This window comes from Amblyomma americanum, chromosome 3, assembly GCF_052857255.1.
Source record: "Amblyomma americanum isolate KBUSLIRL-KWMA chromosome 3, ASM5285725v1, whole genome shotgun sequence".
Lineage (NCBI taxonomy): Eukaryota > Metazoa > Arthropoda > Arachnida > Ixodida > Ixodidae > Amblyomma > Amblyomma americanum.
Window position 1 is genome coordinate 72,162,044 of NC_135499.1, and position 26,148 is coordinate 72,188,191.

Sequence of the window (26,148 nt, forward strand, 5' to 3'; positions counted from 1 at the left end):
TACATCGGATAGCTCTCATCGAAAGACGTGGCTTTTCCTGTGATATCTGTGGTTTCCGCGAAGTTTACCTGATTCTCTTTGTGGTAACCTGGCTTCGCATGTTCTTTCGGACCAAACAAAAAGCTGATTTCAAGAACTGTAGTGCCTTTCCCTGGTTCTAGTGAAATAAAAACACCGCAGGAAGGCCTTTCCATTCAGCATATTACTACCAGCTCTAGTCAGTCCGAGCTCTGTAAGCGAACGTTCTAAGCTTATCGTCGTCTAAGACATATCAGCAACTTCCTGCCTACCCCTCTTAGCCGGTAGTCGTCTTTAGTGTTGTGCCGTGATCTTCAGCTCCCTTTTCAGTATCGTTCCAACTGAACGTGGTCGCCTGCTTTGTGCAGGCACCCGTTTGGGGACACTGTTGCGAAATGCAGCGCATACTTGGTTCCTCAGAGACGTGGCAGTGGACTCAAGGCGGTTAGTTAGCACAAAAGGTCCTATGCCTTGAGTATAGGTGTCACTGTAGGGAACAGTTTCGGGGTTCGTTATTGTAACGTATTTTCTCCGTAAAAAATATACATACGATCAATGCGATTCGCACAGCAGATTATGCGTTAGCTTTAGTGTTAACGTCCGACGGAGCAGCCTCTGCCAGTGACTGGTTCGGACCGCGCGAGCGGGCAGCGGGATCCGGTCCGTCAATCAACATGTGACTCCCTGTACCCCTCTCCTCTCCTCACTCGTCGATTCCTGACTGTTGACTCTTGATTATCGCTCTCGCCAACCACCTCCTCTCCCTCTCCCCTGTCTTTTTCCCTCTCTCTCCCATTTCTCCTGAGAATGGACGGACTGGTTCCCTATGTTTTATTTTCCTCCTGCCAACCGAGGGTGCAGACTTCAACACCAACGGCAGACACCTTTTGCGACAATAGGAATTTTTATTGTTAACGCATTAATAATAGCCATCACCACTTGTACTCCTTTGTAGCGATAGCTACATTGTTAGCATTTCGAGTCGTCAGCGTGGTTGGTCACGCGGTTAGGAGCAGCTGCCGGCGCCGTGGCCGATCACGTGGTTCGTCACGTGACCAAGTTCCACTCGGCCAGCTGTAGCTATCGCGTCACTCCAGGTTTAACCAGAGCTAAACCACCGCCATTTTATTGCTGCACAAGTGGAACAGATTTTCAAGGTCTCATTGAACCCTGATTGGACGCATAAAATCAGGACCAATCTCCACATTTAAACTCAGTTTATCGCTAGTCCATAAGCACAGCATGCTGGCTCGTGCGTTATACGCTACTAGGAACTCAGTCATCACCATACTGACGCCGTCGTGAAATAAGCCAACTTTTGTGCACGTTAAACATGTAGTTAATAATGTGACAGCGGCCAGATAACATGGTAGCGACAAGACAGAGTGCGTCGCTCGCAGATCTTGGTGGACCAGCGGGAGCTTCGTTCGTACAACGTGGGTTGGCTGCGCGGCCAGATGGGCGTGGTGAGCGAGCGGCCTGTGCTTTTTGACACTACGGTGGCCGAGAACATCCGGCTTGGCCTGGCCACCGCCACCCAGTACGACGTCGAGCAGGCCGCCATCGCCGCTAACGCGCACCACTTCGTCATCAAGCTGCCTAAGGTATATGCGTCCACAGTCCGCTTCAGCAGCGTGCTGCCCACAGTTACTCGGGCAGAACATCTGTGCACACGTTCAAGTTTTGAAGCGATAGCTACATTACGGTAGCATTTCGAGTCTTCAGCGTGAGTGGTTATGTGGTTCCGAGCAGCTGCCGGCGGGGCCGCGCCGTGGATGATCACGTGGCTCGTCACGTAGTTGGTCACGTGACCAAGTTCCACTCGGCCAGCTGTAGCTATCGCGTTACTCCAGCTTTAACCAGAGCTAAACCACCGCCAATTTATTTTGCTCTTTTTTCTGTTAGCTGCAAAGAGTGAGAAAAACTGCTTCCTCGTTGATACTCGCACTTGGCGTCTAAAGAGTCATTGTAGCCATGCGCACTGAATAGAAAAATGCGTTCACTGAAGGCGATAGGCTACACTGGGATATGGCTCTCGTTGTTACAGGATAAGATGGCCGACTCACGCGACCTGTATACGAGAAAACATTATCCAAATTAATGCGAGAAGGAAAAGAAAACTTCGCGTGTTCTACATGTGACCTGATCAAGCGTTGGCCAGGTACAGGTAAAAATGCTTGCCCTTGCTATGAATCCGATGCATAGAACTACCGCTCTCTTTTATACGCCACATCAGTAAGTACGCAGACATAGAGTAAGCACTGCAGCACCCAAGAAAAAACTAGTCACGAAAGTGTGAAGTCACCTGGGTAGTGAAATAATTTCAGGTATAACACTTTACTTTCTGTCGCTACGATTTACCACGCGCGTTTCGTTTGGCAAGATTTTTTTTCAGTCCCTTTAGCCTTTTGATGAGTTCTTCGCAATCTGTGCTTTATTGTCGAAAGTACGTATGGCTGTAAACTTTTCACACTTTTATTTTTAAATAATTTTCTTCAAACGTTTGTGTTATCAGAAAATATATGGCAACTTGCTAGTAGAAGCGCCAGCGCCTGGGTGTTTTGTATCTGGGTGCTTTGCAGTGCTAGATATTGCACCATTTCTTCAACAGCAGGTAATTCGGAGTTTTTTTATAACTATTTTTTAGTTTCGTGGAGAACTAGATACGCTGATAAAACTAGATAGAATGCTCTGAATAAATAAAGCGATTCGGAGTGTACACAAATTAGAGAGCCAGTTCCTTTCCTGCTGCGTGCGACGCCCTTGTTTACACAGTTCTTTGGGTCTACCAAAGAACGACGGGTTGCAACGGTTGGCAAAAGGAACGACATGCTCCTTCGACAAAAATACGAACGACGCATTCCAGTCGGGGACCGAAATCCTGTTTTCTTGCTACAGGAACCGGAAAACTTGCTTCAGGGGGTGATTCGGTTTCAAATCCCGAGTTGTTATTGGCTGAGTCAGATTTCTTGCTCTTTCGCAGATTCCCGGCTGTGATCCAAATCTGCGATTGGAATACGCCATATGAGTTTTGTACATGTTTCACAATAGACACAAGTAGAGACAGTTTTCGTGCTTGCAGAAGTACGACACGGTGGTCGGTCCCCACGGCCACCCGCTGAGCCCGAGCGAGACGCAGCGGCTGGCCATCGCCCGTGCGCTGGTGCGCAATCCGCGCATCTTCCTCCTCGACGACCACCCGGCCACGCCCGGCGCAGAGACCGACCTGTCGCTGCAGGCCGCACTAGACAAGGTGCGTCCTATGCATAGTGCCTAGCTGTGCAGCTTGTAAGTCTGCCAATCCCGGATTTAGGGGTAACGCGATGGCTTCGCATAGGTTATTTGTAGTCACGACCTGCCTTGTGGGGACACTTATTTGCCCGATTTTGGCGGTCCTCAGACTCAATAGCAGTCACAGGGCGTTTCAGAGCTCCGCAACAGGTGCCTCAAGCAGCACTGCCTCCGTAGAAATTCTTCGTTACGAAAAGTTTGAGGACAGACGAAAGCTGTCAGATGCGCGTAGAAAATGTTACATCATAGACGCAAAGCACGCTAAACGTCCGCCTTAAATCCTAGTGTACGCAGAGGTACACCTTTAGATGAGGCAACGCTCTCCAACCGGGAATTACCTACTTTTGATGCTTTTCATGCTCGGCCAGGCCCGCGAGGGACGCACGGCGGTAATCGTGGCCCAGCGCCTGTCGACAATCCGGTGCGCCGACCGCGTGGTCGTCATGCGTGCCGGCCGCGTGGTGGACATGGGCAGCCACAACGAGCTCATCAAGAGGGGCTCCGCGCCATACCTGGACCTCATCACCACGCAGGTAGTATTTGCGACCGCACCGCCCTCCTCTCTGTCGATGGGCACGGGTGCACCCATCGCGAAACAGTTCGCGTGGAGTTTGAAATGCGCGACACCCAAGTCCAACAAAATTCTTCGCAGTAATTCACGCTATCTCTTTTTGAAACGGGATGCCCGGCAGCAAAAAAAAAAGCTGCCTTGGAAATCCAGTAAGGGACTCGTCATATGCACTCAGTGGTCATCATGGCTGGCAGAAGTAGTGCGTTTATTCCGCTGCTTGGCCTCGAAGAAAAACATATTGGCAAGCTGGTTTGACTACGTCAGTTCACTGAGACAATGCTGGTGTTTGGTGAGCTGCTGAAAGGTAGCCCCCTCCCTAAGTAGCCACCTGCACTGCTCGTGTTACCACTGATTTTCTCTCCTCCAGTTTAAGAGCAGATGTTACTCTTGCGCACTTGTTCGTCAAAGAGCAGGCTTACACTTGATCAATAAAATCTTTCGCGTTGCTGTTATTCATTCCTAGAGCACGCTTTTAAACGGCGAGCACGGCTTTTGCACTCCTTAGAGTACCGTATACATGATAGCCGGGCTACTCGCTCAAGTGACATTAGCTGGCCAGGCCACGGGAAAGGGACACTGTCGTCATATCCATCCAGTTGTTAGCAAAATCATTTTTTGGCTCTTTCTGACATATTTTTCCTGGCAGGAAAAGCTCATTTATTGCTGAAAATTTGCTAATTTGCGAACTGCTTGGTTGGTTTTACGATTTTTCCGCCACTCAGTTCAAACCAGTGACGTCAACACCGAAATGAACTGCGTAGCATGGTTCCTGGGATTTACACGCACAAACCTGTCTGTTGGTCACCACTCTTTGCTTTCAGGGATGGTCAATGGTGGCAGCACCTCTATTTCGCTGTGTTCTTTTCTAGCTTATGAAAGCTCATTTTTTGGTGAGGGTGGTTTCTGTGCCGACATACCAGCCGACATCAGTTTGTCGTCAGTCGTCCTTTAAAGCAGAAAACACAGATAAACATGTCTTGCGTATAATTTCCCCTTATGTTCGTAAGACAGCGCATGGTGCCTGGCCTCAGTTGCTGGCAATGACTGTCCCTACCCTGCTGTTGGTCTTTGAACATAAGGACGCATCACATTGGCAGCACGCATGAACCTGGTTGCATCTGCCGAGTCTTTCGGAGCTGTTCAGTCCACGAAGAGAAACGTACTCTACCCTGCGGTAAATTACAGTAACAATTAATTGATCTGTGCGCGAAATAAAACCCTGTCCCTGAGAAAAAAAATGAAATTATTTACAGCATTCTGACTATAGAAGATGTTGTTTCGACAAGAGCCGCAGCCGAACTTGTTTATTCCAGCCGCTGCGCGGCTGGTCATTCACGTCTTCACCTCACAGCGCGCGCCTCTAACGCGCCACCACAGGTTCTCTCCGCCAGGAGACGGAGTCATCACAGCGAACAGTCTTCCGGCGAGGTGAAAGAGGGCAGGTGAAAGGCGAGGTGAATGAGGGTCTTGTTGGAAAAAAAGCGGAAAGAGAAGCGCAGCGCGCTGTTGTCGACGTGGACAGGCTTTAGGCGGTCGAGGGAAACGACGCTGTCGACACCGTTGACACGCGGCGTATAAGTTTTGTCGCCCCGCGCGACGACGGGCTGGGGTCCAATATAGGGTGCCTGAAGCGGACGGCGGGCACAATGCTGGCGTAAGAAAACGTAGGTGATGTCTCTCAAATCGCGGTGGACACTGGGTTGCACTGGAGAGCGCGTGTCGAAGAGGCGCAGATAGGGGACTGGTAGACGCTCAACGTAAGGTATGGCAGGATGACGACGAACTACGTTCCTGGCAGGCGAGCACACGAATCAGCTGGTAGACGCAACGATGTTCCAAAAACAAGATGAGAAGGAGCATATCCGAGATTTTCTTTGATGACCGGACGAAGGCATACAAGACTGGCGAGGAAGTCCCCCAATGCTCCGGAAGGCCATAAGCCATGAGCGACGCCTTCAACCGACGGTCTAACCTCACGACCAATCCGTTGCCGATGATAACCTGTAGTTCAGTGGGTGATGACGAGAAGCTGGGTAAAAGTGTAGAAATGTGCGGACCCGAATCGGCCGCCTCTGCTGATGGCCTCCGCTCGCACACCGATGCAGGCGATCTACGTGGAAATGTCCGCGGAGGCAACCGTTTCCGCAGTTACGTTCGGTATTCGGCTGACTTCCGCCAAGTGCGTAAAATGGTCAATAATGGTGATTAAATAACGGTAACCGTGCGATGAAGGTAATGGTACGACCATGTCGGTATAATTACAGCAAAACAGGAGTCCTGAGGCTGGAAACATCGCACGTCCAAGCCCAGCTGCGTACGTCGGCTTTGAGGCCAGACCAGACGAAGCGATCCGCAACGAGACATTGAGAGGCACGGATACCGGGATGAAAAATGCGGTGAAGACCATTGAAGAGGGTGCGGCGTGACAGGGTTCACGTCGTAAATAATTTCCACGCCAGGATAGGTATAATGGACAGCGCGTAGGTGCAAGGATTATGAACGAAATGAGCAATGAGCAAAGTGCTTGAAAGTTTGCTGCCTGGTCTTGCAGGGTAAGAAAGGAGGTTTACAAGAAGTATTCACTGCTGAGGGTGTCTGTGGGAATGTTATGGGCGCCGTTGATGTGCCTGGCGCAGGTAGTAATTTCCGCCACTAAGGCCAATGTTGAACATCCCTGGGTGAGTTCAAGAAGAAACGGTAGTGTTGCATGGCGAGATATGCCGCGAGGAGCTCACGGCCGAAAGCGTTGTACCATTGCTCCAAAGAGGAGAGTTTCTTCGAGGAAAAGCCGAGCGGACACCATTCTATCATCGCATAATTTTTTCATCGTATTCAACATGGCTTCCGCAAAGGTCGCTCCTGTGATACACAACTTGCTCTCTTCCTGCATGTCTAGATCATAACATTCCTATGGATGCCATGTTCATAGATTTTGAAAAAGCCTTTGATAAAGTCTCTCATGCACGCCTAATTCTCAAACTTTCATGCCTAAACCTTCATCCTTTGGTTCTGGATTCGATCCGTGCCTTCTTAACGGACCGTTATCAATTCGTTCACGCTAATTCTCATTCGTCATCACTTTCCTCTGTTCTGTCTGGCGTTCCGCAAGGATCTGTCTTAGGCCCGCTTCTATTTCTTGTTTATATAAATTTTTTGCCCTCTAACATCACGAAATTGCTGCTGGACGCCGCAAATGGCGGAACATGAAGAATCGACCGTGATTCTATTGGGTGCGTTGTGGGCCGGGAGAACTACAAGAGTGGCAGAGGCGAGACGTTCCTTGACAGCAATGAAAGCAGCTTTGGCAACCTCGGTCCAGGTGAGAGCGGGTGTCTTTGGTTTGACCAACCGAAGTAAACTTTCGAGTGGTTGCAGTAGAGCAGTGCATCCAGGAATGAAACGCCTGTAATAGCTGACGAGTCCAAGAAAACGCCGGAGCTGACGGAGTCAGTCAGGGCGGGGGCAGTCCTTGACTGCCTTGACAGCCTTTGCCTTGTCCAGAAGTGGTTAAACACCGTGGGTGTCTACAAGATGTCCGAGGAAGGCCAAGGATGAGACGCCAAACACATATATGTCGGTGTTAAGAATGAGTCTGTCGCCGGCAAAACGTTCGAATACGCGGCACAAATCCGGAGGTGCTCGGCGAGAGAGCAACTAGCGACGACCACATTATCGACTTACGCGAATACGAATGCGAAACCGCGAAGAATGGCGTCAATGAAAAGCAAGGTTTGCACTGTATTTCGTAGGCCAAGAAGCATCATTGTGAATTCGAAAAGGCCGAAAGGCGTGATGATGGTCGTCTTCTGTAGGTCGTCTGGAGCAACCGGAATCTGATAGTAAGTTTTGACGGTAGTGTTTTGCAAATATGACGCAGGCATGTAGGTTGATCGTAAAGTGTTCGATGTTCGGCAACGGGTAACGATCAGCATGAGTGGCCAAGGCGAGGGCACGGTAGTCCCCGCAGGGGCGCCAGTCACCTCATTTCTTAGGGACCATGTGCAGAGGGTCCGACTAACATCTGGAGGGTGGCTGGGCAGTGCCAATCTCAGGTGCTGGAACTCCTGGCGGGCAATGCGGAGCTTTTCAGGAGGAGCTCTGGCATGAGTTGGTTGACCCCGGGTAATAATGCAGGGCACGACATTGTGCATGGCAGGTTTTGTCCAGTCGGGAGCGGCTGTCAAAGATGAAAGCTCTGTGAGCAGGTCCCCGTAAGGCGAGGGGACGGTGTGGCAGATCGTAAAGACGAAGGAGTAGAAAAGGAGGGCCGGCTAGTCATACAGAAACCGGTAGTCGAATCGCAGAGTTTCTTCCATGCTATGTCAACAGGAGGGTGAAATGGCAGAGTAACTCCGCTCCGAAAATGAAGCGAGTTGTTCGTTGCTTGGAGGTGACACAGTGACAGAACAGTACGGTCCACAGCGTTGGCAATGAGTACACTGACCTTGGCACCTGTGTCAACCAGAAACCAGAGTCCGCCGATAGAGTCGGTAATGTTAGAGGCGACCTTGATTGTCCGGGAACCACTCGTCTCCAATAATGAATCCTCTGCCCGTTTCTCTGCCATCCACACGGCCGTGTTCAACGCTCCCCAGCAGCGCCAAAACGTCGGTGATGCCAGCCATAGAGTTTCCTAATTTAACTAGAGGGAAAGCTGGCGCCCGCCTAAGGGAGTTTGCATGGAGCTCCCTCGAGACCACCTGAACCACCATGGGCCCTCTAAGCATCATGGGCCGGAGAGTTGCCGACTCCATGAACAAAACTTTTGGCCAAAAAATAATGAAAAAACAAACTTTGTTCGATAATCAAGAGCGTCCTAACATTCAATATCCTGTTTATAGATTGCAATAAACGAGCACCAAGTAGCTCATCGCTCCGTGATGCTTTGAGCGCCCATGGTGGCTCACGTGCACCGCCGCCAGCTTTCCTTCTAGTTTGTAGTAAGAAACTCTATGATGCCAGCACTGCGGTGCGCTGTGACGCTCCCCTGTGCTGGAGACTCTTGCGGTGAGATGGCGAAGTGCCTTGTAGAGTGGCTACCTTCAACGGGTCATACGGATGCGCTGCTGGAGGGCTTGTCAGAATGTCGCAGACCTCGAGCGTGACCTCGGCGGGTAGCGAGGCTTTAAGGTGGCTGAACCGAGATTGCTTGAAGATGATTCTCGCCAGGCGAGAAGGGGCTTTAGCTTGTAAGAATCATACGTCAGGATGTTGCGCCAGAATTGCGGAAGGCTGACGGCGTAGGCTTGAACGGAGAGGACGTGGGACGTCGCAGCCTGGGAAGCATCATGGGGCGCAGCATTGCTGTCCATGTTCCAGGTCACTAGCGTAGACGAAGCTGCTTCCACAACAGCCGCCGTCAAACTGGTTTATTCCAGACGTTGCGAATCTCTTCCTTGGCTTCTTCACCTTAGAGCGCACGGTGCTAACGCGCCACCACAGAATACAGTGCGAAAACACGGTGTATCCATATATGCAGAAATGATATTTCTCTACTTAGCATTCATAGATACCTAGGAGTCCTCATACCACTCCTGGCGCAGTAGTGGAGTGGTTTAATTCAATTCAATTTATTCAACATCTTGAGGATGCTGGGTGCGTCGACAAAAAGCGAGAGAGAGGACTTGACAGTGGTCGAAACACCCTACAATGCCTTGAATGCAGCATCAGAATACATTAATAACAGGATCACTACATCAATATGGAAATAAAATAAAACGGCAAGCAAGCACGCAGGAAACAAAATACAAATAATAAGTACAAATCTCAGTTGCACGAAGCGCTGACGGGTACCTAAGTGTACATCAATTTAGATTCCTTATTTAATGAGCATGGAAGAGTGTATGAAAGCATTTGCCGACCATAATTCGTTCGAGTTTTAGGCACGAACCATGAGAAACCAGTACGGGTGGCATACTTCAGTTCTTTACATTTTAAGTTCGACAGAAGTATAACGTCCGTCGTGGTATTACCGTCCGGCGCTGATTTGCTGTTTCCCTTGCGCTGGACGTCCTTTACCGCAGATGAGCCCGCAGAAAGAGGACGTCGCCATGACACCCCCGCGTCACCGGCTGCTAATGCGTCGGACAAACGCACTGCCGGTGTCGCCGCTCAAGCAACGGATGCTGCGCACGAGCTTCCAGCACGGTGACGTACGTACGCGCCGCATTAGACGCGCCTTTACGGCCTAATCTATTACTTAGCGCACAACACGTTTATGGACACGCTGCGAAACGAACAAAGTTTGTTGAAAGCTAGACTTTGGCAACAGGTACAAGCTTTGTCAAAAGCAACGTGCCCAAGAGATTTCCTCCTAAGTTGAGCAGTGGAGCTCTTGTGATTCCAATGCAGTTCTAACTTCCTGAAAGATGAACGACAGTTCATCGCACCTTCAACACATGTCGCTCGATGGCGCGGCGTATTGAGCCACATAGCATATGTTTCAGGAATGAACCCATTTGGCTCCGCACTTTTGAATAAGGTTGTACTACAGAACCGATATATAAACCTCCAGCTTGGAATTCAAGGTACACTGCTGCACATGCTGCTTTTGTCAAAAGTTCAGAGTCCCGGGGATTCTCTTCTAAGTCCTTAGTCTGGCTCCGTTGTCATTTGTAGAAGCACTACCCGTCGGAGTGGGCAGGACGTCAAATCTCCTTATCCTCAGGAGATTCGCAAAGCTGGAGATGTATTACGAGCCACACGGTTTGGCTCGGAAGCAAATCGCCTGGGCTCTAATTTTCGACGCAAGGTGTATATACATGCCTGAAGAAGGTAGCAGGGAATGCGACCTGCTGTCAGGTCGAATTCCGCTGTCTTTCAAGAGTGCGCGGAAATGCCTCGAAGTAATTCCTGAACTAAGACCCACAGCTGAGTGCACACTATGGCCCGGCTGAACCAAGCACAGGATTTTTGGGTATCAATTTTAACTTTAAGGCATCTGTGGAATATTGTCAGCGTACTATTATAGATATATTGAAAGTAATTCCATTCTGCCGTTGCGTAACGCAATCTCTCTTTCCATCGCTCGCAACAAGTAAAGACTGCCATTGAAAAGCAGCATGGAACGTTTTTGACGATAGCAAATACATTATTAGCAAAACAATTCAAGCCTACCGAGGGGAGATATGAAGATACACTGATTTATATTACGGAAAATTTTTATATTGGAACGATTTCGCATTAAAAAGCTGGTATAGAATATTTATACAATTCGTATACAGCGCCAAAGCACTGCGTATTCATATATGCAGAATTTCTTTCTCTGCTTAGCATTCATGGATTCCTGTGAGCCCTCACACAACTCCTATCGCAGAAGTGCAGCGGTTAAGCGATGTGCCATTGCCCTGGGATGGCAGGGCACCGGTGCAATTTGTGCGATTCAGGTTGCTCTCAGACAGACAGACAGACAGACAGACTAGACGATTTTACTTTGGTCAAAACCACCTTATTAGTGCTTCCGCACTAAAGTACGCTTGTCAAGAATTTGTGCGTATTTGTTACTAGGGTCGCTAGAGGCGCAGCTTATTGGTAGTCTCTGAGCAGCTGTTGATGGACAGCTACTTCGACCGCAAGGTGCGTCGACACAGCCACACGCACAGTTCCACTGTACGCTATTTAAATGAATGTTGACTTGAGCGGTTGCTTTTATTGGTTCTAGATCAGACACCGATGAAATGCTGTGCTCAATGTGCGAAGATAGCAGGGACGCCAGAGCTGAGGATAGGCAGTAGCGTGGCCTGGTTGGGTCGGAGGCATCAGATTTTTGTATAAGGAGGGGGTCTTTGTGTTTCAAAAATGGGTGGTACAGATGGCAAAAACATTTGCCTAGAACACGAGCTGCGTGCTGTTAACGTGTTGCGGGCTACACACCCGACATCTTGCGACAGCGCCCGGTTCGAGACGGGCTGGATTGAATGCGCGCTGGTGCAATCACAATATTGCATTGTCATCTTTGCTCTTGATTCTCGCCGCCGCTTTGTCACCCGCTCTTTGTCACCGGAGCACGGAGCTGGCGTGTTCCACAGACAAGTGCTTAGGCGTCTGTACGTCACAAAAATAAAGCAAAGCCGATCTTACGCTGTGTGTTTTTTAGTTCGAGCAATTTTACCTCGTTTCTATTCATTTGTTTCATAGAGTTTAAGGTCCCAAAGCCACTCAGACTATGAGGGGCGCCGTAGTGGAGGGATCTGGTAATTTCAACCTCCTGGGGTCCTTAAACGTGCACTGAGATTGCACAGTTACGGTCCTCCAGAAGCTCGCCTGCATCGAAATGCGACCACCGCGGCCGAGATCGAACCCACGCCTTCCGGTTCAGCAGCCGCGCACCATTACCGCTTAGCCACCGCGGCGTCTTCAGTTTCAACTGTGTCACTATTTTCTGCTGATATGTGAAAGGAAAATCCTCTAAATATCTCAAGGTTTCCAATCGGTATGGTACAAGTTTTGGCACTGACCAATACAGCATTATGGAAGCACAAAGTTTCTTTCCTAGACGCCAGTCTTCCCTCAGTTTTTTGCTCGTGCATTGGCTGGCATCTTTACATTGCGTAGCGCAGCCCTCGGTAGTTATATTTGCAAGGTAAAACCTGTCAGTCTGTGTGAACAAGGTATGCCGTACTGCACTAGAAGTTTGATTCAGCCGTGTCCCGAACCGGTTGGAGCGGTTGCTCCGAATCGTTTCTGTTCGGGCTCAGTTCCAAAATGGCGAAAAAAATATGGGTCCGGATTGGTTCGTGCAGCCACCAAAAATAGACTTCAGCTTTGTTTCGGTTAGACACCTTCGTCACTTTATTAACTCATCAGAGGCGCATCCAGTAATGGAGCACGGCATTACTCGGTAAATCCGCTGGATACGGGCTCGCTCGCAATAAATGCCTCATCCTTAGTGTAGGTAGGCGGGCAGGCAGGCAAAAAGGTTGGTCACTAGAACACAAGTGGCAGCTGGAGCTGTCAAAGGGTATACGGCATGCTCGCAAAAACGAAAGTTGCCTTAGAGCGGTGAAGAGGACACCGGGCATACGCAAAAACGAGATGTACCCGCTAAAATATGAGAAGGGAGATGCCATTACCAATATTAAGGAGATAATTAAAGTAGTTGAATAATTCTACGTAGGGGGTTTCTACAACAGCCGAGGTAATCAAGATGCTAATTATGATGCCAGTAGTGTGGACGAATTGTACATGTCCGACAGGTACTGATAAGAGAAATGAAGAAAGCTTTGCCAGCAGGGGAAAGGGGCAGGTAAACATCAGGCAACTATTGAATTATTGAAGTATGGTGGAGACATTGCGATGAAAAACTGGCCCCCTGTATACTCAATATGCCTCAGAATCTCGAACATGCAATAATAACGCTAACATAATAATAACGCAATAATAACGCTAACCCGGCTTTTTCGGCAAGGACATCAGGGGTTGAATCCAAAGGCGGGATTATTTTTAATTCCAGCTTTTGCGGTGATTAACACTAGTTTTGCTGAGGCAATTAATCCCTATAATGCGTCCCTATAATGTTCTGCGCCATGCAGTGCGCGATGGTAGCCGCGCGAACTAAAACGTGTCTGTCGACATTTTCCTGCGCTCGAATTCCATCGAGCCTTTCTTTGCTGCTGCTGCGGAAAAGGTGACGCGAAGGCCAGCTTACGTGCGCAGCAACCTCGGCCGACCAGCCCTCCGCCGATGCACGTGGTAGACGGCAAGCCGGTGTCAGTCGCATCCCCGAGCGAAGAGCGGCCTTCGGCGTCCGAGTCGCTGACGGCCAAGCTGAAGCGCCTAACGGATCCCGAGCGCCGCTACATGGCCGCCGGCTGCGTCTGCTCTTTCCTCATGGGCTTCAGCGTGCCGGTGTACGCCATCTTCCTCGGGGACATGTTCCAGGTACGCTTAACGGTGGCGTCGTTCTTGCTGCCCATGCCCTGACCTTGCGCGAAATGTGCCGCCATGGTTGGCCAGAGAGCAGTGCCCTACGCATACTTCTATCCGCGCCTTCTTCTGACACGTGGTTTACCTCAGCTCTAAACCCATCTGCTGACTTACATGAAAATTCTCCTACATCATAAAGCTCCATGGACAACGCTAAACAGAGAAGGAATTGGGCGCTTACAGAAAGATTAAATGTACAGCCGAAACATTCGCAACAGGATGTATCCGAAATTATACAAATCAGAATGCGTACACTACGGAGAGAAGGAAGACCTGTTCTACATGATACGGGGCTGCCAAGAAAATCCAGACATACAAAGAAACCAAAATCCGAAGACTGAGCATTGGAACGACTCGCGTTCCGGCTCTGACCTGCCACAACGACAGGAGTTTGTGAGGTGAGCTTCCTAGCTGAAGCAGCATCCTGAATAGGGGGTTCGACCAATCAATTTCTCTCTCTCTCTCTATCTCTCTGTAAACATATTATCGTAGACAAGCGCTGCATGCGTGTCGCAGGGGCCAAAAAAAAAGTAAAGCCTGAGTGTACAGTCGCCAACAGACAATTTACCAAATGCTTTTTAGCTGTCAGTTCACGTCTTCTGCAGATATTTCTTCCGAGTAATATGCACTTTATACGACGCATTAGCCTTCTTGCATAAATTGCCGATATTCCTGTCTTAAAACTGCGTGTGTCGTGTATAAAAAAAAATGAGACATCAGTCTCTACTGTGGCTTTCAAGGTGAACATTTCAGCCGAAATCTGCCTGGTCGGGAGGTCGATTTAAAAGGAAAAAAAATTGACACTGCGATCAATCTTATGGACGAACCAATGCATTTGCCAAGTCGGCACCTTCTTCATGGTTGACTAGGTTGGCGTTGGAAAGAAAATTCCTTCCTTGTAACTCGTCACTTTTGAAACCCTGTGTTGTCTCTCCACGGCAACTGTAATTCATATTTAAGCTGCGCCACGTGATGCAAGGGTGTGTAGAGCATGGCTTGACGATGGAAATAACGTGCACACGTGTCGACGTGCAGGGAAGAAACCCAGAGTGTCGAAACTGATCAGGGAGCACCGAACTATCAGGAATACCTTCGTAGCTCCTAGAGCGACTTTTACAAGCGAGAGCTCATAAGTTTAAAAAATTCCCGCGCTTTTGTGCACTGAAGCTGGGGCCACTACTCAAGCACAGACAAGGTCGCCACGTGTAATGACGACTAGACTTTGCGGTGGTAAAAGGCTGTTGATATTGTAGGCATACGGTGAGAGAAAAGTGGGAGCAGAAATAGATGGGGGCCGCCATTGTGGCTTAGTTGTTATGGCGGTCGGCTGCTGAGCCAAAAGACGTTGGTTCGATCCCGATCGCGGCGGTTGCATCTCGCTGGAGGCGAAAAACAAGAGGCCCGTGTGGACGTTAAACAACCTCCGATGGCCGATTTTGATCCAAAGACCTCCCCTACAGGGCCCTGATATCCTGTGCAAGTTAAAGAACCCCCGGTGGCCTGGCCGATTTTAACTGGAGTCCTCCACTACGGGGCCCTGATAGCCTGAGTGGCTTTGTGACGTTAAGACCATGAAGCCAATAGCTACCGACAATAGAAAATTGAAGTGCTGCATGTTTTACACTGGAACTCAGTGCTCCTGCTGCTGGTGGAAGGAAAAAAATCTTCCGGTCAGTGCCGATTGCAAATCTCCCTGCCATTTGCGAGGTGTTTACTTTACATACAAGAATAAAAACTGATGTCTGTAGACCTCGACCTCGGAAGGAGGCACTGATATTGTCGCAGGAGATATTTTCGAAGTCTCATGCTGAGCTGGATAAGGCGTAAGGTTTGTTTATAAATGTGCTTGTAGTGCTCTCAGCCCATGCTTACATACGTACAGTCTTCGGTCACATGGTATGCTTCTGAACACTCAGGGCACTTTCAGGCATAAAATTACCTACAAAGGCTAGGAAAAGGGTTCTTCTTGCCTTTAAAAAACTTTTAAGCTCCACGGACGTGAAGGAGACCTACGGTATGAGACAGGTGATCCCGCTGGCGTTTTCACTAACTGCAGCCTGTAAAACGAAGAGGTTTGAAAGAAATTTACGACCAAGAGCGACTCAGAGTCTCACTAAAAGGGATAACAAACCCCGAAGTTTACGCAAAATCAAGGCAGTTTTTTGACCGTTAAGCCTAAAAATAATTTTCCATCCTCCTGACCAATTTGGAAGGAAAGATTTCACTCCGTCGCAAACTCATTCTCACAATTTCGCACCCCCCTGTCCTCTCTTCCACCGAGAGAAGCTACCCAAAAGTGGCTTTTCTCCTCCCTTTTCCTCTTTCTCTTAGGTTTTCACTACTGCTGCGAAGCCACAGTCGCTGTTTTCTCACCTTCGAATAAAGTCTCCTCGCGAAGCGGTTTTTTAATCAGCCGTAACATAACTGATTCACCGCTCACGACATTCGCGCATGACATTCACGCCATCCTGACGTGGTCCCGGTTTCCTTGTCGGCAGGGGCTGAGCACCGCCAAAGCGGAGTCGATCAGGGCCACCACGCGGTTCTACTGCTTCCTCTTCCTCCTCGTCGGTGTCTTCACGGGAATTTGCGCCTTTGTGCAGGTAGGCACCACAGCCGAGTGGATTGGTGGCTTCTCTCAGGTTGTATATTCTCCGTTCATGTTGGATAACAACGATAGTCACGGGACATACGGACAAACCGCTGCCCTCGCGTTTTCCTTCCTGTTGTAATTCGCATTTTTCCTGCGCAAGGAATGATTAATTCGGTATCTTGTGGATATATTCAGAAGAAACTGCACCTGCGTCTGCAGGTCTTGTATATATTTCGGCTGTATGATTTTTGGCAAGACCGGCTCAAGAAAATCATTAGTTGCACAGCTCCACTGGTGGTGGTGGATAGTCGCGTTTTCCATATTTCTGACGCACGCTGGACGATTATAGCCAACGAGGGGTTTGCTGTATCTAGGTTCAGCGTCTCCTTAAATGCCTAAAATTAACAAAAGCTGCACGAGCTACTATCTTAGTGACTGGCATAATGGCACTTTCTACCCTGATTTGAATGAGGAATATTACTGTGATGCTTGCCAGAGGCAGTGCATATGGGCTTCCGGCGCTACCTAGTGGGCGGTTCTGGTGACATAAGCTGCCACCCAAGCAGCCAATGCATCTACCGAGCGCGCCTTCTCTCCTCGCAGACGTTCACCTTCTCTGTGGTGGGTGAGAACCTGACCCGGAGGCTGCGCGCAATGACGTTCTCGGCCATGATGAGACAGGTGATCCACTGCTGTGTCGAAAGCGCGTTCTCATTCGTGGCGATATTCCGTGGAGTTGCTCTGCCTTATTTAGCAGCGTAAATTTTCTCTTCGATAGAGCACGGCTTACAGAAACACAAATATACTTAATATTTGGTTTAAAACATGAATGAGGGTTTTACGAAGACAGGTTCATGGTAAAAGCATCAGTGCAAACGCACTTCTAAGTAGTGTTCTTTGCGTGCCTTAACGTTTAGAGCGTGCTGAATGAGAAATGTAGCTAATTTATTTTTCCGCAATGACCATTTGCCAAATATTGCTATGGGAAATGCGCCCAGCATCGAACAAGGAGTTTTGTGACGTTCAATAGGCATGTCGGAGGCTAAATGAACTTACGGTGTTGTAATTATGGAGCCAGTCTTCAACGGCTTCACCACGAAGTCCAGCCAAAGCTTGCTTGAAATCGACGGAAGTCGCAACAGTCGATGGATCAGTGTGGATGGTTGAGTAAGCGGGTTTCGTCACTGTCCTGCATCATAGGAGAGTGGCAGTCGCAATTAGCGACCCGGATGAAGCTTCATGCAGAATTAAGGTCTCACTGAAGCAACAAATCGGGGACTTGCGCCGCGCCGGCACCACCTGAGGCCAAGCAGTTGAAAAATTCGGGCCACAACCAACCTCTGTTTTCAGGATATTACACGCAGCTTTAATCGGTCCGTTCAGCGGCCTGGGGTCCTCCTTGCATACCATTTCGCAAATACGGAGACTGTCGGACAAGACCCGCAAGGCATCCCTTTAATTCAGCGCATCTGACTTAACCCAAAGGTCCCGGGAGCAATTCCCATCTCACTGCAATTTTATTTTCAGCGCAATTAATTTACTTTGCAATGTTACACATCTAATGGCCTAGTAGCCATGTTACGACATTGTAATGAATATTTATCTATGGTTTCCTTCAATTTCAATTCTATGTGACGCAACCGCCCTGTAGGCCTATGAGGAATTTTCTCACACGTTGGCATTACCGCAGAACGTGTGCTCTACCGCTATGAAGTTAATAATCCTTCACGTCCATGCAGCTCGCCACGCAACACGCGCCGCATAGAGCGCTGACGAGCGATGACCATGACTCACGGATGAAAGGCGCCAGAGATAACGCACAGCGCCCAAAATTTAAGACGGGGTCGCTTCATAACGGCGACGCCCTATGTCCTGCATGCATGCATTTCCAGAAAACTGTGGGACTGCGGCGCAAGGTCGTGCTTTCACATTATATTTTTATTTGTGTTGGTGTTTTTTAGCCCCTAAAAGCGCCCTCACTATACGTAATGCGTAAAAAAGGCTCTATTGGCTGTTTTGAACGTCAGCCTGCAACACTCCAAGTTCAATAAGGGGCGCCTCATGTACTTTTGCCTACATGCGATATTTTTCAGGACATTTCCAAGCATATTCGCATTTGCACTGCACAGAAAACATGGATGGCCGCGTACTCACATCGGGATTCACACATTGACGATGTGCATTCATGCGTGTCTGCATGATCTCATACTAAAAAGCAATAGAAACGTCCCCTTATCCCTTTAAGAACTGCCGCCACACCTCTATAACGTAGCCGATTCGACGTCTGAAATCAGCAGGGGACCGCTTAACCGCCCGCAAAGCAACACAACAGAGCGGAAACGCTGTTCAGGTCTTGCGGCTTCGAACTTGCTGGTACAAAGCCAGCACGAGGCCTGAGCGCACACGATGCGAGGCGGAAGATTCAGCACTCGTTTTTTCGTGTAGTGTTTCTCTCCGTCGTCAATTTTGTACCGTTTTAATAACAAAACCCTTCCCACTCTTGGCCACTGTCCTCGCACTGCCTTCATCGTATTTAGATCGCACTCGCCCATACAAGACGCAATAACGTTTAGAGGGAATGAGAAGTGACACGTCACTGTCGGAATGACACGAAAACGCGAGTGCCGACGCCCCGTGTGCATCACTTTAACGCAATTTTCTTACTCATACAAGTTTTTTTTCAGTGAAATTTAATTTCTATCACGGAAGGCTAAGCAACGAGTCTAGCCTGACTCAGTATTCGCCTTTAGTATTCCTTTAAAGCTCATCGCACGCGCAGGACATGGCCTGGTACGACGATCTGGAGAACACACCAGAAGCTCTGCTCGCGTCCTTGTCGACCGACGCAGCTCGGGTTCACGGAGTAAGTAGTCTTCTTCCCATAGGTGAAACCGTGCACTAATTTGCTGTTCATTGTATCCACAGACTGCAAGATAATGACTTTGACCACAATACCTAAAGAATCTGCGATTCGTTGATGGCATTGTCTTGCTGATTCTCTCAGGAGGTGAACTGCAAATCATGATCAAAGAGTTAGACAGGTAGAGCAGAACGGTGGGTTTAATATTAACAAGCAGAAAACCAAAGTAATGTTCAACAGTCTAGCAAGAGACCGCAGTTTACAATTGGTAGCAAGACGCTGGAATTGACAGCGAGGTGCTGGAACTGGCAAACGAATACGTCTACTTAGGGCAGGTAGTGACAGCTCATCCGGATCATGAGAGGGAAATAACTAGAAGGAGAAGAATGGGGTGGAGCGCATATGCAGATTCTGTGAGAACATGAACGGCAGTTTACCAATTTCCCTCAGGAGAAAAATGTACAACAGCTGTATCTTACCGGTACTCACCTACGGTGCAGAAACGTGGAGGCTAACGAAAAGGGTACCGCTAAAGTTATGGACAGCGCAGCGAGCCATGTAAAGAAAAATGATACGTGCAACTGGAAGCGGGCAGAGTTGTTGAGGGAATAAATGCGGGTTAATGACATCCTATCTGAAGTCAGAATCAAGAGAAAGAAATGGGCTTGGGCAGGGCATGTAATGAGAAAGCAATAACCGCTGGTTCTTAAGGATAAAGGAGTGAATTCCAAGAGAAGGCAAGCGTAGCAGGGGGCGGCAGAAAGTTAGGTGGGTGCAGCCTGATGCAGTATTCTCGTTTAGTATCTCTTTTAAGCTCGTCGTACGCGCAGCTGGCAAAAGACCGGGTTAATTGGAGAGACGTGGGAGAGGCATTTGCCCTGCAGTGGGTGTAGTCAGGCTAATGATGATGATGATAACTTTGACCATAAAGCTTGCCGTGATCTGCGCAGGGTACGTGCAGCAAGCTGGCGACGCTGTGCCAGGCGTGCTCGGCTCTGGTGGCGTGCCTGGGTATGTCCTTCTACTGGGACTGGCAGCTGGGCTTCATCGTGCTCGCCTTCGTGCCCCTGGTCCTGCTCGCCACCTACCTTGAGAGCCGCATGCTGCGAGGGAAGCTGGTCGCCACCAAGCAGGCGCTCGACTACTCCACCAAGGTACTCTGGACAAGGATTTTGTCTTTGCGAGTTGTGCCCGTCTGAGGCTCACTGCTAGAGAGACACCGAGAAAAAATTGAAGTTTGCCTGAATCGATAAGGGACAGAGTTTTAATCACCAACATAAAGCTCTCAATGAAGACTGAGGTGAAAAGACCGAGAAATTTAATAGAGGTGTCTCCACCACAGCCGGATTTCGCAAACAAACTGCGTTCCTTTGCACCAGAATTTTTTTGCGGATCTCAGAGGTTATGCTAAACTTTCCTCAGTCATAAATGGTATTTTCTTTTTGCTGCTGGCCAAACGCCTACCTACCCAGAAAGATTCAGAAAATCAAGTTTTACTGAGAACTGTGATCCGACGGAGTTGTACCCAGTGTCACTTTAATATGAATCCAAGCCTTTGTGAAGAACTTCTGTCTCGACTTCGTCCGCCTGCCTTAAGGGCCACACATACGCGAATGTCATCGCACGTAAAGGCGCTTTTGTAACAAAGGAGAAAATAAGATTGTATCGTAGATAATCGTAAATACTCTACAATCTTCACTTTGATGATGACATTGGACAGTTAGGTAGTGTCTGGAAGGCAACCTGTGTCACCAAAGGCATAAACATGGAAATGGAATAGTACATAAAGAGGCGTTGTCATATTTCTCTCCCTCCGTACGAAATAAACGCAGTTGAAAGTCGCAGCTTAACGCGGTGTTCAATTTAAGCGTCCACGTCTATGTGTCTTCTATTTTCCACGATTTTAGGACTGGAATTACCAGCTAGTTAACGAAGTTTTTCTTCTCGATTATTGTTTGCGCATACGTTGTGCATTGGCCAGTTTTTTTTCCGTCTTTTTATTTCAGCCAGTTTTTTGCAGATGTCTTGATGGACGCAAAGAAAGGCATTAAACGTGCTTGACTTGCCTCCCCCCTCCTCTTGTCTGTTGCAAACACAGAACCACCTAATATAGGATCAACAATATAGAGACCACATGTCGCACATATTGGCACGATATGATGAATTAACGCCTGGATATTGGTTCAGCAAATTTCGTGTCAAAAAGCATAGCTGCTGTTGGCCATGTTTCGTGTGGGAACGCGGCTTTGATATTCAGTTCTATCGTAGATAATCCGGATCAGGCTTCGCACACCAGTTTTAGATGTTTTATTTGTTCGATAATTTTTTCAAATTTCCTAAACGGCTAATATCTTGTTGGATTCAAAACGAGGTCCACTAGGTTTCGAGTGCTCTAAGTTTCGGATTGCTCGGTCAGCTCGGTTTTCCGGGGTGAAAAAGGCGGTATCACTTAGTCTGGCTCAGCACTGGACGGAAATCTTTTCCGATGCAGGTCGCAGTCGAGGCCATCCAGAACATCCACACGGTGGCGTCGCTGCACCAGGAGGAAGTCTTCTGCGCAAACTACGTACTGTCGCTGGCAGAGCCGCAGAGGTAGGGCGAACGCACTGCCGCGTTGCAACAAATCTTCCTGGAGTGCACCTCTTGTGATGCTCCTGAATGAAGGCAGCTACTTAGACAAAACTGGAAGGCCAGATGACATCATGGAGGTGTCAGCGACGTTGATTCGCTTTTCTCTTCTAGTCAATTCGGTTTTTTTTTGCATTTGCACCGACAACGTCCCACAGGAAGAGAGTAGTCTTGTTGTACACTGTAGTTGCATATATTTCGCTCTCTGTCCACCCCAGGATTATGATGCGCAAGGCCGTCGTCCGGGGCTTCACGTTCGGCGTGGCACAGTGCATCCCGTCCATGGCGTACGCGACATCACTGCTCTACGGAAGCTTCCTCATCGGACGCTGCGGCCTCCAGTTCGGGAACCTCTTCAAGTGAGGGCCCATCATTTTAACGTCGCATCACACATTTGCAAACAAATGAAAAGATATAGAAAATACTATATTCCTGGAGCACGACAGCAAGAGAAAAAAGCTATCAGATATCAAACTAACCTCACCGAGAGGAAAACGTCCAAAATTGATTTTTTTTACACTCGAGAGTGCAAATCTTTTCCCATTTGGACATGAAAATTCATTGAAAGAGTAGAAACACGCAAGTGCGAACACGAAGCGAAGGCGCCCATGCAGAGTGCTCTGTGACCAGCGGCAGCAGAGCGCTTGTCGAGGACTTTCGTTGCGGAGAGTTCACCTCGCGTTATGAACTGTTTTTGTGGCAGTGCCGGAATATCACCACACGCCCGTACGCTGACCTGTCCTACTACGCGGAACTAGACAGGATTCATTTGCCCCTCGGCCTAATTTCCTTGCCCGAACCGCGCCAGTTTACTGAATCGTGGCCCTTCTGGAGTGACATGAAGAGGCTTTCGAAAAATATGAGAAAACCAAAGGGAAGGTATAAAGGGCTACCATGTTTCATGCGTAGTCGCACTCTCCTTGCTGTTCGGGGAACTGAAAAAACAGCGTTGCCTGCTTTTGCAAGGTTTTTATGAGACACTAAACCCCCCCCCCCCACACACACACACACAGCACACACGGGTTACCTTGAAACCCACTTACAAAAGTATACAATCCGCGCTGTCAGTTCCGAGGTGCCACCATGTCGCTGACGTGGCCAATGATTAAAGTGCTAATTAGACGGGAGAGTACACCTTGAGGACTGACGCGCGAACTTTGAGCATCAGACATGGCTGAAGTGACGCGCTGTTCGGACGTGTGAGACTTGAACCTTCCCAATACTGCGTTAGTGGGCTCACTGTCCTTGTGTTGCAAATATTTATGCCACACTGCACATATTTTGTTTTTCTAAGTGCATACACCGTTTCATAGATAAAAGGCAGCGCTGCCAAAGCTGGCATGCCTGTTCACACAGGCTGGGTCCACGTCCGAAAAGTAGTCCACCATGTAACCAAAATAAACGCAAGCATAATTCGACTGGCAACCTCCTGCACTTCGTTTTCACTTTGGACACATTTTCGCCCTGCGACTCATCGAGACTTCGCGAAGCAAGAAATAACATGTGTCGCTATAATACGCCGTTGCTGGGCGATGCATTCTGACTCAATCCGCGCCCGAAAAATTGTTCACACTCAGTGCAAACGATTGCCAGAGACCCCGAAAAGTGAGGTCTCACAGCACCGGCCGTGATTTTCAATGCTGCCACATTGTTTTATGCAAATTTTTTTTCGTGCAAACACTTGCTGGAATTTGCGAGAACGAATTATACGCAGCGTAGCAATAGGCTTTCGCAGACGCATTACTTCCGCAGTCTCCGTAGCGTTGCCTGTATGTATGAAACGGAGTATAAGTAAGTGCAAGTGCAGCCTTTCTTCACCACTGGTGCCAGCTGTCCCCTTGAGAGGCAACATAGACTGCATATCAGTGCAGGCTTACGTTAGTTTAATGCAGTTTTTCGTATGTAAAAAGCTCTTAGCGATCCTCGGTTGATCTATTGAATGCGTTTGCAGACAGTCTTTACATACCAGGTTGACACAGAAACCTTCATTATATCCGCGGCGGTGCAGTTAGGTTCGCTATATCCAAACTTAACACCCTACAGTTATATCCGAGGTGGCATACTAAGGTTCCTTGCATCTGAGGTTGTACGCTTAGTTCGTGTGGGTGACAGCCCGTAGCCCGGCGCTCGTAGCCCGGCGGCCAGGTTACCGTCTTCCACTGGCTACTGACAGACTGAGGTCACCATTTCCACTTGACCTTGCACAACACCCTATATGATAACGCTATAATTACGAAGCCGAGCTCACGAATATGAGATAGTCAATGATTCTACGCCGATAGGCAAAATTTACTGAATCTGTTCGAAATGACTGGCAGTAAGTGAGATTATATTAAGTTAACTATCGGTTGCGCAATTACATATTCGTTCAGCACATGCACTATGTGCTCCCTGCTGCTATTCTGCTGAATCCTACATACAACGGCTCTTGAAATATAGCGGTCGTGTTCTTCAGAGCATTAAATTCTGGGTCAACCAGGTGATATCGATAGCTGAAAGAGCTGGTTAGGTTACCTTCGAGAACAATGTGCATTTTACTCATTCTTTTAGTAGACGCCTAAATTTGCTAAGGAAAGTGGCTCTAGCAGCCACCTAGATTCATGTGGTTTACCGATAAAATGCAACCTGTGCAGGGTGGTGGAGGGCGTGATCCTGGGCACAGCCATCGTGGGCCAGGCGGTGTCCTACTCGCCCGACTACCACAAGGCCAAGGCGGCCGCCCAGAAGCTGTTCCGCATCATCGAGCGAGTGCCGGCCATCGACTTCCTCGACACGAGCGGACTCACGCTGGTCGGTACCGCGCAGATCATTAGCTCGATGCCCTACGGCTGTCAGTCCTTGCCTGACAGATAGGCAGCTGGACTGGCAGCAGAAATTACTGTAGCTGCCTCGCGCTTGCCGCGGGCTCTGCTGGGGGCGACTGTAGCGTGCTACCCTCTCTCTTGACTACCGCAGGAGACTCTCCGCGGCTTCCTGACGCTGAACGAGGTGACCTTCTCGTACCCGAACGACCAGGAGACCAAGGTCATGGACCGCGTGACCTTTTCGGTGGAACCCGGCCAGCGCGTGGCCATTGTTGGCGCTCCCGGCTCTGGCCGCACCACGACCATCAACCTCGTCGAGCGCTTCTATGACGTCGTCGACGGCGAAATCGTGAGCTTCCCCTTCTTTGTGGATGAGACTTACTCTTTCTCGGAACATTTTGGAATGCTCTGGACGCCATGAAAGAAAATAGCAACTAACTGCAGCATACATTATAATCCAGAAAGAACTGATGAGGACGCAGGGGTTAGTCAGCTGCGTTGATTGGTCCCTCAACAGAAACTATTTCTCACCCTGCGAAGGAATGCCAAGCGATCTTCCGTCGCACAATGCTCGTGGGCCAAACATCTGTCGTGAGGCGTATACCAGTTTGTTTCAATTTACTAATCTTTTTGCCTTCGGGTAGCAGTGAGCACCGCCAATTCTTAGCGCGATCATTAGGCTCATGAACGCAGATGCATCAGCGATTAATTATCCTGGATTGTCTCACAAACTTGGACCACACAATGACCGCCGTGCTTTGCAGAGTGAGAAAGAATAACAGTGGGCTGCCTGTCACTTAATGGATCATTTCTTCGAAGATGTGACCAATATTTTGTAGTGACCAGCTGACATTCAGCAGCAATTCACGATTCACGAATTATATGTAATCTCTAAAACCCCGAGTTCTCAACACACATTTATACTTGAACGACCGTTCACGTCAATATGCGGTTTGTATTTTGCCGGCTTGAACCATTTACAAACGCGTATTCTCGTTATAAAACCAACTTATGGCTCTTACCTTTGAGCAATCCTATTAAAATCTTCATATTGACTTCGGTGTATGCCATTTTAAACGTATCTTGCGGACACGAATTAGTGTTTTAATTCCATGGGTCAATTCGACCATCACCAGCCTTATTCACTCAACGAAGCCGACAACTGTAAGCCGCTGTGCAGACTGGCAATGAACATACTCCAGTGGATATGCTCCGTTTGAGTTGTCACAGGATTTTAACATCTTCGTCCCTCCTTTCTAGTGCCGCGATTATGTTAAAAGCTCTTGCAAGACTATGAAAGCATGGGTTCAGGAAGACTTTACTCGGGCTATTCAATTTCCAAGAACTAGGGTGCCAGAGAATGCCTCAGCTGCTTTGCTTTGTGTTTTGCGCTCAGTAGTATTAATAGATTATGTGAGCTTTCAGCTTAGAAAGGGCAGCCAGAAAAAAATCGCTTACG

At 48.8% G+C, this 26,148-nt stretch overlaps 1 protein-coding gene across 1 annotated transcript in view; it reads left to right on the forward strand.

Annotated features, from left to right (window-relative positions):
- The window catches only part of LOC144123825 (phosphatidylcholine translocator ABCB4-like), a 56,855-nt gene that overhangs the window by 18,654 nt on the left and 12,053 nt on the right, over positions 1–26,148 (forward strand). The window contains exons 8-21 of the mRNA XM_077656565.1: positions 1,419–1,622; positions 3,101–3,271; positions 3,678–3,842; positions 6,517–6,558; positions 9,904–10,032; positions 13,535–13,759; positions 16,303–16,407; positions 17,001–17,078; positions 19,177–19,260; positions 20,208–20,411; positions 21,749–21,849; positions 22,104–22,244; positions 24,519–24,675; positions 24,841–25,038. Of these exons, the coding sequence (XP_077512691.1) occupies positions 1,419–1,622; positions 3,101–3,271; positions 3,678–3,842; positions 6,517–6,558; positions 9,904–10,032; positions 13,535–13,759; positions 16,303–16,407; positions 17,001–17,078; positions 19,177–19,260; positions 20,208–20,411; positions 21,749–21,849; positions 22,104–22,244; positions 24,519–24,675; positions 24,841–25,038 (2,004 nt within the window). The remainder of the gene's footprint in view (positions 1–1,418; positions 1,623–3,100; positions 3,272–3,677; positions 3,843–6,516; positions 6,559–9,903; positions 10,033–13,534; positions 13,760–16,302; positions 16,408–17,000; positions 17,079–19,176; positions 19,261–20,207; positions 20,412–21,748; positions 21,850–22,103; positions 22,245–24,518; positions 24,676–24,840; positions 25,039–26,148) is intronic.